The following is a 14,138-nucleotide window of genomic DNA, read 5'->3' as shown; positions in this document are numbered from 1 at the left end:
CTGTCAGTCAGCGCCGGCGGCTCCGCCCCCATCCGCGCCAGATCCCGCCCCAACTCGCGCCCGCCCGGACCCGGGGCGCTGACCGAATTAGCGCATGCGCCCAGGTGAAACGGAGGGGCGGGGGGCGCGGGGGGCAGAGGTGATCTGGGGCCCTGGACTTAGACCCAAGGGCGAGACACCCTGGGCCTGACTGGTGGGAGAGAAGACGTAAGGTGAAGGGGGTTGGCAACCAAGACGCGGGACCCCACTTGCAGTACCCCCCGCCCGCGGCCGGCGTCGCCCACCCGTAGCCGCTGGCCGGTCAATGGCACCACCTAGCGGCACGGCACCAGAGCGGCCTGCAGGGGCGGCGCGGGGACCCCAGCCTCGAGGAGGCGCTCGTGCCGGGCGGAGGTGGCGCTTCAGCACCGTCGTGGGCCGGACAGCGCCTCTCGCCCCCGGCCCTCGAAACCCAGCTTCGGAGCCCCGCCGTAGGGACCGGACGGAAGAGACCGAAGGAACGGCGAACCTCCCCGGACCACTCCTGACAGTTCTCGGGTAGCTTTCGGCCTGCAAAGTCGGAATCTGCACACCCTCCGCTCGCCCTTCTTCCCTCCTTGCCCAGCCCGGGCAGTGGGAACTAAGCAGCGCGGGGCGGCGGAGGGGCGGTCACACGTATGACCATTCGCACTGCACTCCAGCCGCCGGCTGCTCAGGCTTTACTGGAGAGAAGCCCCGAGGAGACCTGGGGGCAAAAGAGGGGGCTCCTGCATCTCCAGCAACCTGCGAGCTGAGCTCCCAGACCCGGCGTCGGGGCGAGAGCCTCCGGGAGGGCGCTAGGACCCGGGACAGTCAGGAGGGCGCAGAGCGGACTGGGGCGGTGCAGGGGGCGGGGCTGCCGCGGCAGGCAGTCGGCGGGCGCTAGGACAGCGCGGAGCTCCGGCGGCGGGCGGGGCGGGGCGTGGCGCCGCGCGTAAAGACAGGCGGCGGCGGGATGGAGTCCGAGCCCGAGCCCGCGGCCGTGGAGGTTCCCGCCGGGCGCGTGCTCAGGTGCGGCGCGGCCTGGCCGGAGGGGGTGTGGGAGGCGCGGGGCCAGCGCGGGTAGGGAAACCGGGCCCGGCGGCCCCCGATGCGCGGCGCTGACCCCGCGTCCCCTTCTCCCCCAGCGCCCGGGAGCTCTTCGCCGCCCGCTCGCGGTCGCAGAAGCTGCCCCAGCGCTCGCATGGCCCCAAGGACTTTCTGCCTGACGGCTCGGCGGCTCAGGCCCAGCGGCTGCGCCGGTGCCGGGAAGAGCTCTGGCAGCTGCTGGCCGAGCAGCGCGTGGAGCGCCTGTGAGAGGGGCGGGCCCGGGGGTGAGGGAACCGGGGGCAAGGCGGGCCCGGGGGTGAGGAAACCGGGGCAAGGCGGGCCCGGGGGTGAGGGAACCGGGGGCGAGGCGGGCCGCGGAGCCTCGCGAGTGGACTGACGCAGACCCCTTCCCACTCCTCGCCAGGGGCAGCTTGGTGGCTGCCGAGTGGAGGCCGGAAGAGGGCTTCGTGGAGCTGAAGTCTCCTGCGGTGAGCGGCGGGCTCCGGGACAGGGGACCGCCCTCCCTGCCCTCCTCCCTCCCTTGTGACGCTTGCTCTGGGCCCCACACAGGGCAAGTTCTGGCAGACCATGGGCTTTTCAGAGCAGGGCCGGCAGCGGCTTCACCCGGAAGAGGCCTTGTATCTGCTGGAGTGTGTGAGTGGGACCCGGGAGGTGGGGAAGGAGTTGGGACCAAAGAATGGGGAGGACACGTTTTATCGGAGAAAAAGCACACACAACCCGGTCTTTCGAGAACTGATAACCGAACTTCTAGAGCAGGAGGTAGTACGTTACAGGGAGCAGGGATTCCAGTCCAAATTAGTGATGCTGCCCCACTTTCCTGGTTGGTCACATTCTTGATGCGCTGCTGAGAGGGGGAGGGGGAAGTATCAGAGCTGGGAAGTAGGCCCATCTCTCTGAGGCACTGCGGTGAGGGCTCATAAGCTGAGCTGTTGGCCCCACTTCCAGGGCTCCATCCACCTCTTCCACCAAGACCTGCCACTGTCTATCCAGGAAGCTTACCAGCTGCTGCTGACGGACGACACTGTGACCTTCCTGCAGTACCAGGTATCTGCCACCACCCTGCCCCCGGAAGCCACCTATCCACTGAATCAATGAGTATTGACAAGCACCCATAAGATGCCAGGCACAGTGTCACATGCTGGGGCTGCAGGGCAGACGAGGGCTGTGCTGTCATGAGGCTTACATTGTGGAGGCCTGTTGGCTTCGCATAGAACCCAGGGCTGGAGAAGATAAGGTGCGGGAGGAGAATTCAAAGAGACTGGGCTGTTCATTCAGGTGAGAGAAGCTAGGGGCATGTCCCAGGTTGGGGGTGGGTAGGGTTGCAGTGAGTGAAAAATAGATGAATCTCAGAAATATTTTGAAGAAAGAATGGGTAGGACTTTGCCAATGGATTGGATGTCAGGATTAAGGAGAGAGAAGAACCCAGGATTACCGCCCATGATTTGGGTATGCACCAGTGGATGAAGGGTGGGAAGAATGAAGAGGAGCAGATTTGGGAGGAAGAAACCAGTCAAAAGAACTCTTTCCCATAAGTTAATTTTGGGGAGCTTCTTGGACATGCAAGTGAGTGTCAAGCAGACAGACAATTGGACTCTCAAGTCTGGAGTGTGGGGAGAGGTCAAGACTAGATGTAAATATGAGTACCATGAGCACATGGATGGTATTTAAACTGCTGGGCTCTGTGGGAGTGTCATCAGAGTAGAGGGCTGGGTCTGAGCCCTCGGGCTCTCTGAGTAGAGGGGGCAGATAAGAAGCAGAAACAGACTGAGGAGTGTCTGGTGATGTAGGAGAAAAACCAAAGTCGCATCACAGAAGCCAAAAGAAGAGTCTTTCGAGGAGGAAGTGGTTAGCTGTGCTGAAGCCTGCTAAGAGAAGCAGGATGGGGGACTTCTTGTCTATGTCCCTCTGATATGAACGCAGGGACACAAGGTTGAACATGTGGCTCCTTACCGGAAACTTCCCACCTGCATCGGTGGAGGTATGAGGCTGGAGAGATGCCCACCACCTTCTGCCATCGTTTTATTCACATGGTGGTTGGCAGCTTCACTCTCGTGAGCTTTGTGTCAAAATACTCAAGAATTTCAGAGCATGGTGGTTTTCTGGTTTCATGGCTATCAGTTTTTTGGGATTTGGCTAAATGTCATTTGTGCTGAGTAAGGTAAGCGGGAGGACAGGAATTCAGAGCCTGAGATCTTTGGGGACGGTGTTCATAATGGAGCATGGTCCAACCTTAGTCACAGGGTTTAGAATCTGGGGGTGTACAGGAGGGGCAGAGAGGGCTGTGGGGATGGCCTGTGTCTGGAGAAACCATTTGGTGTTTTCAAGAGTGGCCATCTGAGCTTTCCTTTTTTTTTTTCTTTTGAGGTCTTCAGCCACCTGAAGAGGTTGGGTTATGTGGTTCGACGATTCCAACCAAGGTAAATCCCCTTGCTGTTTCCACATATTCTATTCCTGGGACCTGGCTGACTAGTCCTGGGTAGAAAATGGCCTCTCCTTACCTGGAACCCTTGGCTAGAGTGCAGCTTCTGGGGCACAGACTGGGGGCCTCTGCTGGAAGTGTTCTGAGAGAGGCAGGTTGGGAGGAATCCAGGTCATTTCATTTTATTCTGGGTTATGAAATCGAGCCCCCTCTTCAGATGACTTGCGCCTGCAGCTGAGTGTGTGTGAGTACTGAGAGGCAGGATTGGAACAGTGCCTGGCACTTAGTAGGTGCGCAGGCAGATATGTAGAGTGTATGCTTAAATGAAGGACTGGGTGAGGAATTCACCATTAGTAGGGTTTCACATTTTTTATGCCAGGTTAAATGTTTTTTCCTTCAACACCTTAATAATCCAGCATTGGTAAGAGGCAGAGATCTTCAGACTTGGAATGGAAACAGGTATAGCTTTTGCAGTTACAGTATGTCATAAAAGCTCTAAAGCAGGCACATCTTTTTTTTTTTTTTGAGACAGAGTCTCACGCCCAGGCTGTAGTGCAGTGGTGTGATCTCGGCTCACTGCAGCCTCTGCCTCCTGGGTTCAAGCAATTTTCCTGCCGAGTAGCTGGGATTACAGGCGTGCGCCACCATGCCTGGCTAAATTTTTTTAAAAATTTTTAGTTCAGGCCGGGCGCGGTGGCTCAAGCCTGTAATCCCAGCACTTTGGGAGGCCGAGACGGGCGGATCACGAGGTCAGGAGATCGAGACCATCCTGGTTAACATGGTGAAACCCCGTCTCTACTAAAAAATACAAAAAACTAGCCGGGCGAGGTGGCGGGCGCCTGTAGTCCCAGCTATTCGGGAGGCGGAGGCAGGAGAATGGCGTGAACCCGGGAGGCGGAGCTTGCAGTGAGCTGAGATCCGGCCACTGCACTCCAGCCTGGGCGGCAGAGCGAGACTCCGTCTCAAAAAAAAAAAAAAAAAAAAAAAAAAAAAAAAAATTTTTAGTTCAGATGGGGTTTCACCATGTTGCCCAGGCTGGTCTCAAACTCCTTACCTCAAGTGATCCTCCTGCCTCAGCCTCCCAAAGTGCTGGGATTACAGGCATGAGCCACCATGCCCAGCTCTACATCTTCTCTTTTCTGAAAGTGGAACCTATCCTAAGGAAAGAATCGTGGATGTGTATAGTGGTTCACCTGTGAGAATAATCAACAATACTTATTATTTGCTGGGGGCCAGGGTCTGTACACATCGCTGAGAACAGAAGAGCAAAATCACTGCCCTCACAGAGCTTGGATTTAGTGAGGAGTCACACAGAACACCCTCACTGTGCAAAATCAGTGTACTTGCAAAGAAAAGTTGAACAGGAGACAGGCTCACACAAATGACAGGTTATCCCTTTAGAGCAGCTCTGTCCGATAGAACTTTCTGTAGTGATGGAAATGTTCTGTGTTGGCTGGGCACGGTGGCTCACGCCTGTAATCCCAGCACTTTGGGAGGCCGAGGCGGGTGGATCACGAGGTCAGGAGTTCAAGACTCGCCTGGCCAAGATAGTGAAAACCCATCTCGACTAAAAAAACAAAAATTAGCTGAGCGTGGTGGGGGGTACCTGTAATCCTAGCTACTCCGGAGGCAGAGAACTGCTTGAACCCAGGAGGCGGAGGTTGCAGTGAGCCGAGATTGCGCCACTGCACTCCAGTCTGGGTGACAGAGCGAGACTGTCTCAAAAAAAACACAAAATGTTCTGTGTCTGTGATGTCTAATACATGGGGCTAGAGCAACTGTGGGACTGAATGTTTAATTTCATTTAATTTAAATGTATTTAAATCTAACTTAAATAGGCTGGGTGTGGTGGCTCACACCTGTAATCCCAGCATTTTGGGAGGCTGAAGTGGGCAGATCACCTGAGCTCAGGAGTTCGACACCAGCCTGGACAGCATGCTGAAACCCTGTCTCTACTAACATACAAAAAAAAAAAAAAGAAAAAAATCAGCCGGGTATGGTGGCAGGCGCTTATAGTCCCAGCTATTCAGGAGGCCAAGACACAATAATTGCTTGAACCCCGGCAGCAGAGGTTGCAGTGAGCTCAGATCTTGCCAGTGCACTCCAGCCTGGGCGAAAAAGCAAAATTCTATCTCAAAAAAAAAAAAAAAAACAAACTTAAATAGCCACCTGTCGCTAGTGGCTCCTGTATTGAACAGCATAGCCTTAGAGCCTTACTTAATTCATAGCAGGGAGGCCAGGTGCAGTGGCTCACACCTGTAATCCCAGCACTTTAGGAGGCCCGGGTGGGCAGATCACGAGGTCAAGAGATCAAGACCATCCTGGCCAACATGGTGAAACCTCGTCTCTACTAAAAATACAAAAATTAGCTGGGCATGGTGGCACGCACCTGTAGTCCCAGCTACTTGGGAGGCTGAGGCAGAAGAATCACTTGAACCCGGGAGGTGGAGGTTGCAGTGAGCCAAGATCGCGCTGCTGCACTCCAGCCTAGCGACGAAATGAGACTCTGTCTCAAAAAAAAAAAAAAAAGAAAAAAATTCACAGCAGGGAAGAATGCTGCAGTGTCAGGGGGCTGTGTCAACAATATATTATTGAGTGAAAAAAAATCACAAAGCAGTATGCTAGTATAATGCCATTTTGGTTAGGAAAAAATATACAGAGAGAGATTATTCAGTGTGTACATAAAAGAAAGAAAAATGTTAACAACAGTTATCCAAAGTTTTTATTTTTCTGTATTTTCCAAGTTTGCTAGTTCCTCTGGGCCATTGCCTAGACAGAGGCACATGGCTGGGCCTGTACTCCTCATGCAGGTCTACTTAGGGCCTTAGCCCTTGAGTGTGGCTCCGATCCTGGCCCACTGACTGTCCCCTTGGCCCATTTCCTTACACATCCCACCAGATCCCCAGGCTGAGGAGGTGGGTCAGTGGCCCACCCACTGTTCTCACCCTGCAGCTCTGTCCTGTCCCCGTATGAGAGGCAGCTTAACCTGGATGCCAGCGTGCAGCACTTGGAGGATGGAGATGGCAAGAGAAAGAGGAGCAGCTCCAGCCCTCGGTAACGCCCACATCAGGGTTGCCCCCCAGGGAGTGCTAATGTCTGGGACCTTGGAAAATGCACAGGCTGTCTAAGAACTAGGCTTGGGCAGCTCCCACGCAGGCTCAGGGAGACACTAGGGGACCTGCTTTCAGCTCCCATGGGACGTGTGCACCTTAGCAACCAGGGGCAGATGTGCTGCTTTTCCCCCACGTCCCTCAGGTCCATTAATAAGAAGGCCAAGGCCCTGGACAACTCCCTGCAACCCAAGAGTCTGGCAGCCTCCAGCCCACCTCCCTGCAGCCAGCCCAGCCAATGCCCAGAGGAGAAACCCCAGGAGTCAAGCCCCATAAAGGGCCCAGGGGGCCCCTTTAAGCTTCTGGGGTCCCTGGGGCCCAGCCCTGGCCCGGCCAGGGAGGGGGTGGGGTGCAGCTGGGAGAGTGGCAGAGCCAAGAACGGAGTCACGGGGGCCGGTAAGCGGCGCTGGAACTTCGAGCAGATCTCCTTCCCCAACATGGCTTCAGACAGCCGCCACACCCTCCTGCGCGCCCCAGCCCCAGAACTGCTCCCGGCCAACGTGGCTGGGCGGGAGACAGATGCTGAGTCCTGGTGCCAGAAGCTGAACCAGCGCAAGGAGAAGCTCTCGAGGCGGGAACGGGAGCACCACGTGGAGGCCGCGCGGTTCCGGGAAGATGTCAACGCTGATCCCGAGGTGCAGAGCTGTTCCAGCTGGCGGGAGTACAAGGAGCTGCTGCAGCGGCGGCACCTGCAGAGGAGCCAGAGCCGGGCCCCTCACCTCTGGGGCCAGTCCGTCACCCCCCTGCTGAGTCCCGGCCAGGCCAGCTCCCCAGGTACCCCCTCAGCCTGCCACATCCTCGAGGGCCACTGGCAGCTGAGGAATCGCAGGACTTTGGAAAGGGCATGGATGAACCGGGATGGATTGAGGCTTAAGAAAGATGTGGGAGGAGGGAGTGGACCCACAAGGACGGTCAGTTCTCCCGCGGCTGCAGCAGGGCCTGTGTGGGAATGCTTAGAGATGGTGAGTCAGGAGAGGTAAGGAGGGGTGAAAACTATAACCATATCCTTAAAATCATAAACAACATGCATGTGGATGGCTTTGCCACCAACTAGCTGTGATTGCAACCTGTTAGATGGAAAAAGGAGGTGCCTTCTTGGCCAAGTGAAAGAAAGGCTTGCTGTCTGCTCTAAGCACAGGGAACCAATCGGGAAAGAATAAGCTCAGTGTGTTAACGGATCCCAAATTACTTAAAGCCTTCATGGGAATGCGGTAGATTGTAGGTAACTAGATAGGGTTGCCAGATCAGTTCAAGTTGACTTTCAGTATAAATCTAATTTTTCAGTATCAGTATGTTCCAAAAATTGCATGGGATATGCTTATACTAAAAAACACACACACAAAAAAAAATGTTGCTAGGCTGGACACGGCTCATGCCTGTAATCCCAGCACTTTGGGAGGCCAAGGTGGGCAGATCACCTGAGGTCAGGAGTTCGAGACCAACCTGGCCAACATGGTGAAACCCTGTCTCTACTAAAAATATAAAAATTAGCCAGGTGTGGTGGTGCAAACGTGTAATCCCAGCTACTCAGGAGGCTGAGGCAGGAGAATTGCTTGAACCTGGGAGGCGGAGGTCACAGTGAGCCAAGATCATGCCACTATACTCCAGCCTGGGTGACAGAGTGAGATTCTTGTTTTAAAAAAAAAGGAAAAAAAAAGTTGCTAAATCTGGCCATCTGAGATGGCAGACTGAGAAATGTGACTCCCCTCCCAGTACCTTGTTTTCTCTGTCCTTGTAGCCGTGGTCCTTCAGCATATTTCTGTGCTGCAGACAACACACCTTGCTGATGGAGGTGCCCAGTAAGTTTCCAAGCAGTGCCATCTCTGCAGGACCTTGGCCGCCAGGAGTTGGTGGTTAGGATTTGGCTCCTGAAAACTGTTCCAGGGATCCCTACCCCTACACCTAGCTCTGAGCAATACCTACTGTTCATGTGGGTCTGGGGAAGAGGGAGAACAACCAGTGGGTTAGCCCAAGGGTTCAGAGTCCCCAACCCTCAAGTGGCACCTCTGTGAGGCTGCTTCCTGGCACTGATGGAGGGAAAGGGTGAGATGGAAAAGAAAGGTTGGGGAGAAAAGTTCATGTCATAACATTTCTCATTGTATTGTCAGGCTGCTGGAGAAGTCTGGGGGCTTGGAAATCAGCTTTGATGTTTACCAGGCTGACGCTGTGGCCACATTCCGAAAGAATAACCCTGGCAAACCCTATGCCCGGATGTGTATTAGTGGGTACGCAGTGAGCCAGCATTGCCCCTCCCCCAGCTGCTGCCAGTTCTCCTGTGAACCAAGTGGGACTCCTCTGTACTCCCCTGGCCAGTGTGCCAATCTCTGAGAGGAGCCTGAGGTCCAGAGAGGCTAAGTGACCTATAAAAGGTCACACAGCCAGTTTGTGCTGCCCTACTCTGAGCTCCTTGTTGCTAGCGTTTTAGGGTAGTCTCTCTCCAATGCCATTTTAGTCTAAGACTCACCCAGCAGAAGGGATGTAGATTGTGGGAATTTACAGGCTAAGAGTGGTGAGCACCTTGCTCTTCTTAGCACCTCATCAACCAGGGCTCTGGGGCCCTCTTCATTAGAGCCCTGTGTTTTTCAGACAGATGAGCTCATGGGCCAGAATTCTTGCACCCCAACTCCTTCCGTAGAATCTCTTTATCTGGGAGCCGTAGAGCTTAGGATGGGCTATGGCCGGGTCTCACCCTAACCTTTTGTCCCTGCAGATTTGATGAGCCTGTCCCAGACCTCTGCAGCCTCAAGCGGTTGTCTTACCAGAGTGGGGATGTCCCTCTGATCTTTGCTCTGGTGGATCATGGTGACATCTCCTTCTACAGCTTCAGGGACTTCACGTTGCCCCAGGATGTAGAGCACTGACCTCACAGCTCTGCAGGGGATAGAGCTCGCTCCAGGGGACCGGGACTGTCTGTTCTCAGGGACCATCTCGGCTGCCTCCTGTACCGACTCTAACCTGTAGCTTCAGGGGCCAGTATGGGCCTTGGCCCTGAGTGTCTGATACTCACAGAGTAAAACTGTGACCCTCTCCCCTTCCCTGCTGCCTTGCAGTGACCCCTCTGGAACTCAGGACTCGATTTTAAGGACCCAGGAGGTGGGGCAGAAGAGAGGACTCTGTGCCTTTAACGAGAGGGTGCCTGCTTCGTGCCATAAAGCCAAAGCCATTAAAAATAGATTTCTTTTCTGCTGTTTCTGTATGTACTGGGTAAACCCCTCTCGCCCCCGTCCTGTTGTCAGTGGAACTGCCCCCAGCCCCTCACCCCTGCTTTGCCCACTCAAGGACATCCGCTTCTTCTGGTGCGGGATCTAAGAGTGAGAGAAACCCGCGGGAGGGCAGGAACGCGACCTCGAACCTTTTGAGCCTTTCCCGGGCCTGCGTCGGAGGGGATGGGGCGTTGCAGGGTTTCCTGAAGAGAGGAGGGAGGATGGCGCGCCGTCGGCCCTCCCTGGGCGCAGCGGGGTGCGGGTGGCGAGAGGCGCCACCTGCAGCTGGGCGGTGGAGCGCGCTGCAGTCCCGGTCTCCGCGCCCTTTCCGCTCCCGCTTCTCGTCGCTCCAACCTCCTCCCTCGCTTTTGCTAAAAATTCCACCCGTTGTTGCAGACCCTCCGGCCGACACGGAGGAGGTGGGCTTCCCCTCCGCCCCGCCCGGAGGAAAGGCGTCTAGCTGCGACGCCCCGGTCCCCACACCACCCCTCTTGTGGGGCTAGAAACCCGGCCCTGCGTCCCCCGGTCGCCCTGTCTGGGCTGGGCTCTGGCAGAGGAGCTGGCCCGGATCCGCCCCTCCCTCGGCAGCTCCGGGGAGTTGGAGGGACGACTCCCCTGGAGTCTGGGAGGTGGCCCGGTACCGCGGGCATTCCGGGAACTATTTCCGCTTGCGGGAGGCGGCGGGACACTGGGCGCGGCGCGCCGTTCTGCGTCCAGGTGCTCGCAGGTGAGGCCGGGGCGGGCCCGCGGAGCCCCGAGCCAGTTCTCGAGGCCCCGCCCCGCGCTCCCCGGGGCCGCGGATTGGCCGGAACGCAGCCCCCACCGCCGAGAGTGCCCCCGCCCCAGCGGCGCCGAGCTGGGGGGCGGGCCGGGGGCGGGGCGCTGGGCCCAGGCAGGCTCGCCCTTTATGTAAATAGCGCGGCTCCGCCCCAGGCTCGCCGCGCCGGAGGTGAGCAGGAAGGAGACGGCCGCCCAGCAGCCCGTGGGCAGGCGCGGCGGAGCGAGCGGGGCCGGCGGCAGGCGCGGGACGCCGAGGCCTCGGGCAGGGGCCGGCCCGGGGTTCCAGGTGAGGTGCGCGCCGGATTGGCCCCGCGGGGTCCGCCCCTTCGGGACTCCCGCCCGGGGCGGAGAGGCCCAAGACCCCAGACCCCTGGGCTGTCGGGCCAGGGCGGGAGGGCTGCGCCCAGGTCCGTGCGCCTCGCCCCTGTCCGCGTCGCTGTCGTGGCCTGGGAGAGAGACACCTGTAGAAAGTTCCGCGGGGAACTTCTCTGCCTAATCCGCGCGATGACTGAAACTTGGGCTTGGGTTTGCCCAATAATATTGGCTTAGCAGGAGAACAGGTGCCCGGGCCGGCTGGGTGCGGGAGGCACCGCGGGCAAAGACGGAGTCCCCGGACCCACGTGTAGGCGCCAGGCCAGCGGGGTCGGCGACGCGCGTTTGCGGTGACCCCCTCCCCACGGGCGGCGGCCGGAGCGCGGTGCCCCGGCGGCTTAGCCCCTGCCATCTGGGCTGTGTCCCTGCCGGCCCTTTGTGCCTCCTAATCCCCGGACGCAGGAAGCCCGCGGGAGGGACTTCGGTCTCCGGCCTTTCTCCAGCCGGGGCGGCTTTGGACACCTTCACATGACGGTGCGGAGACCCAGTCTGCCCTCCATGCTGACGGGTGGGGTTAGCGCTGTGGGATTTGGCGAGAAGTGGAAAATTCTATCTTGCCAAAGAAAGTGTACCTGAGTTTGCTCCAGCTGGACGATTGGTGGACACACTGGGCCTTGGCTTGGGGAGAACTAACCGTAACCAGGGGAGCTGTAAAGTGGCGCTTTGAGGCTCTCACCTGTACAGGTGAGCTTTGAGTGAGTAGGGCGCCCCTTCCCCTGGGTATCCGTATGCGACTGCAGACTGCCGGCAGCCCTAACCTGGGCTCCGGGGACCCCCTGCAGGAGTTTGTAGTTCAAGAGAACCTTGAGTTCTCTTGAAGGGGCTACAGAGAGGATTCTGAGCAGGGAGCGGTCAGGGAGGGAATGGGTGTGTCAAGGTGACAAGGAAACCCTGGTAGGAAGAGCAGAGCTGCCACAGAAGAGCTGTGGCCCAGCCCGGGGGAAGCTAAGGTCAGAAGTGGCATGTGGGGCTGGGAGCATTGGCTCACCGCTGTAATCCCAGCACTTTGGGAAGCCAAGGCGGGAGGATTGCCTGAGCCCAAGAGTTTGAGACCAGTGTGGGCAGCATAGTGAGACCTCGTCTCTACAAATAATAACAAAAATTAGCCAGGCATGGTGGCGTGCACCTGTGCTCCCAGCTACTCAGGAGCCTGAGGTGGGAGGATTGCGTGAGCCTAGGAGGTAGAGGTTGCAGTGAGTCATTATAGCGCCACCACACCCCAGCCTAGGGACAGAGTGAGACCCTGTCTCAAAAAAAAAATAAAGTGGCATTTGAGGAAAACTGTCTGGGTCTGTGTGAGCAGAGGCGCAAGGAGAATTGTGGGAGAGATGGCTCAACTTTATTGGGGTTAGTGTTCTTAGGCGATCTTCCCACAGTGCTAGCTGTGGCAGACAGTCTCAAACTCAGCTCTTGGGCTTCTAATCGGAGTTCACTCCTTTTCTCTGAAGTTAGACTGGGCCCATCTTTGTGGGGACCCCTGGACAGGGTTTCTGGGGTCCAGGGTCATTTGGCTTCCCCATTGTTCCTTGAGGCAATGGCATTTCCTCTTTGGTGTCAGATTAATATGCTTTTAATTACATTAAAATGACACTACATTCGTAAAAATAAAAGAGAAAAAAAGTAACTTTTTTTCTCTTTTTTTTTCTTTTTTTAAACTAAGTTGACCAAATTCTTTTTTTCTTTAATAATGTATTTTTTAATTTGTAGAGATGGGATCTCACCATATGTTACCCAGGCTGGTCTCAAACTCCTGGACTCAAGTGACCCTCCCACCAAAGCGTTGGGATTACAGCTGAGCCACTGTGCCCAGCTGTTAGTAACTTTTTTTTTTTCTTTTTTTGAGACGGGGTCTTGCTCTGTCACCCAAGCTAGAGTGCAGTGGTGCAATCACTGGGAGATGGAGGCTCACTGCAGCCTCGACCTCCCAGGCTCAAGTGATTCTCCCACCTCAGCCTTCTGAGTAGCTGGGACTACAAGCATACAGCACCATGCACAACTAATTTTGTATTTTTTTTAGAAAGGGGGTTTTGCCATGTTGCCCAGGTTTGTCTCAAACCCCTGGGCTCAAGTGATCCTCCTGCCTCCCAAAGTGTTGGGATTACAGGTGTGAACCACCACGCCAGACTTGTTAGTATAAATAACTTTTTAATATACCACAACATTAAAAGAAAAAAAGGCCAGGCGTGGTGGCTCACACCTGTAATCCCAGCACTTTGGAAGGCCGAGGCAGGCCGATCGCCTGAAGTCAGGAGTTTGAGACCAGCCTGACCAACATGGAGAAACCCCATCTCTATTAAATATACAAAATTAGCTGGCCGTGGTGGCACATGCCTGTAATCCCAGCTACTTGGAAAGCTGAGGCAGGAGAATTGCTTGAACCTGGAAGGTGGAGATTGTGGTGAGCCAAGATCGCGCCATTGCACTCCAGCCTGAGCAATAAGAGCGAAACTCCGTCTCAAAACAAACAAACAAACAATGTCCCATAATCCCAGGTGATCGCTGTTCATTTAAAAAATAGAAAAGGCAATAGGAGCCCATAGTGGGAAAAAGGAAATGCAGAAATTGTAAAATTAGAGAGCAAAAAATTAGGCCGGGCATCATGGCCTAACATGTAATCCCAACACTTAACACTTTGGGAGGCCAAGGCGGGTGGATCATGAGGTCAGGAGTTCGAGACTAGCCTTGCCCACATGGTGAAACTCATCTCTACTTAAAAATGCAAAATTAGCTGGGCATAGTGGTATGCGCCTCTAATCCCAGCTACTCAGGAGGCTGAGGCAGTGATTACTTGAACCCAGGAGGCAGAGGTTGCAGTGAGCTGAGATTGCACCATTACACTTCAGCCTGGGCAATAGAGTGAGACTTCGTTTCAAAAAAAAAAAAAAAAAAAAAAAAAAGAGGCTAGGCGTGGTGGCTCAAGCCTGTAATCCCAGCACTTTGGGAGGCTGAGGCAGGTGGATCACCTGAGGTCGAGTTCGAGACCAGCCCGGCCAACATGGTAAAACCTCGTCTCTACTGAACAACATACAAAAAATTAGCTGGGCATTGTGGCAGGTGCCTGTAATCCCAGCTACCCGGGAGGCTGAGGCAGGAGAATCATTTGAACCTGCGAGGCGGAGGTTGCAGTGAGCCAAGATTGTGTCATTGCACTTCAGCCTGGGCAACAAGAGTGAAATTCCATCTCAA

The 14,138-nt window shown here is 55.9% G+C and overlaps 2 protein-coding genes across 11 annotated transcripts in view; both read left to right on the top strand.

Moving 5' to 3' along the window:
• Positions 1 to 75: 75 nt before the first annotated feature.
• On the top strand, positions 76 to 9,780 carry TSEN54 (tRNA splicing endonuclease subunit 54). Of its 4 annotated transcripts, none has more exons than XM_008011756.3 (11): positions 76 to 537; positions 1,146 to 1,310; positions 1,472 to 1,535; positions 1,618 to 1,701; positions 2,014 to 2,112; positions 3,433 to 3,485; positions 6,440 to 6,541; positions 6,743 to 7,559; positions 8,336 to 8,396; positions 8,706 to 8,822; positions 9,308 to 9,780. In XM_008011756.3, the coding sequence occupies exons 1-11, from the start codon at positions 305 to 307 to the stop codon at positions 9,376 to 9,378; spliced, it is 1,866 nt and encodes a 621-aa protein (XP_008009947.1). In that variant the 5' UTR covers positions 76 to 304; the 3' UTR covers positions 9,379 to 9,780. The 4 variants fall into 4 exon arrangements, with proteins under 4 accessions (XP_008009947.1, XP_008009948.1, XP_008009951.1 ...); XM_008011757.3 differs by having other exon boundaries at positions 95 to 537; positions 6,743 to 7,371; XM_008011760.3 differs by lacking the exon at positions 76 to 537 and adding an exon at positions 904 to 1,029 and having other exon boundaries at positions 6,743 to 7,371.
• A 947-nt stretch (positions 9,781 to 10,727) lies between these two features.
• The window catches only part of LLGL2 (LLGL scribble cell polarity complex component 2), a 51,258-nt gene continuing 47,847 nt past the window's right edge, over positions 10,728 to 14,138 (top strand). For 5 of the 7 annotated variants that reach the window (XM_037993839.2, XM_008011769.3, XM_037993838.2 and 2 more), the window contains exon 1: positions 10,729 to 10,866. The gene's annotated coding sequence lies outside the window, so the exon portion shown is untranslated. Of the gene's footprint in view, positions 10,867 to 14,138 lie in introns of all 7 variants that reach the window. The other 2 variants (XM_073005034.1, XM_037993834.2) reach the window with 2 other exon arrangements.

The sequence above is a fragment of the Chlorocebus sabaeus genome, chromosome 16, assembly GCF_047675955.1.
Source record: "Chlorocebus sabaeus isolate Y175 chromosome 16, mChlSab1.0.hap1, whole genome shotgun sequence".
NCBI lineage: Eukaryota > Metazoa > Chordata > Mammalia > Primates > Cercopithecidae > Chlorocebus > Chlorocebus sabaeus.
The sequence above is the reverse complement of the archived record's forward strand: the minus strand, read 5'-3'. Positions and strand labels throughout refer to the sequence as shown.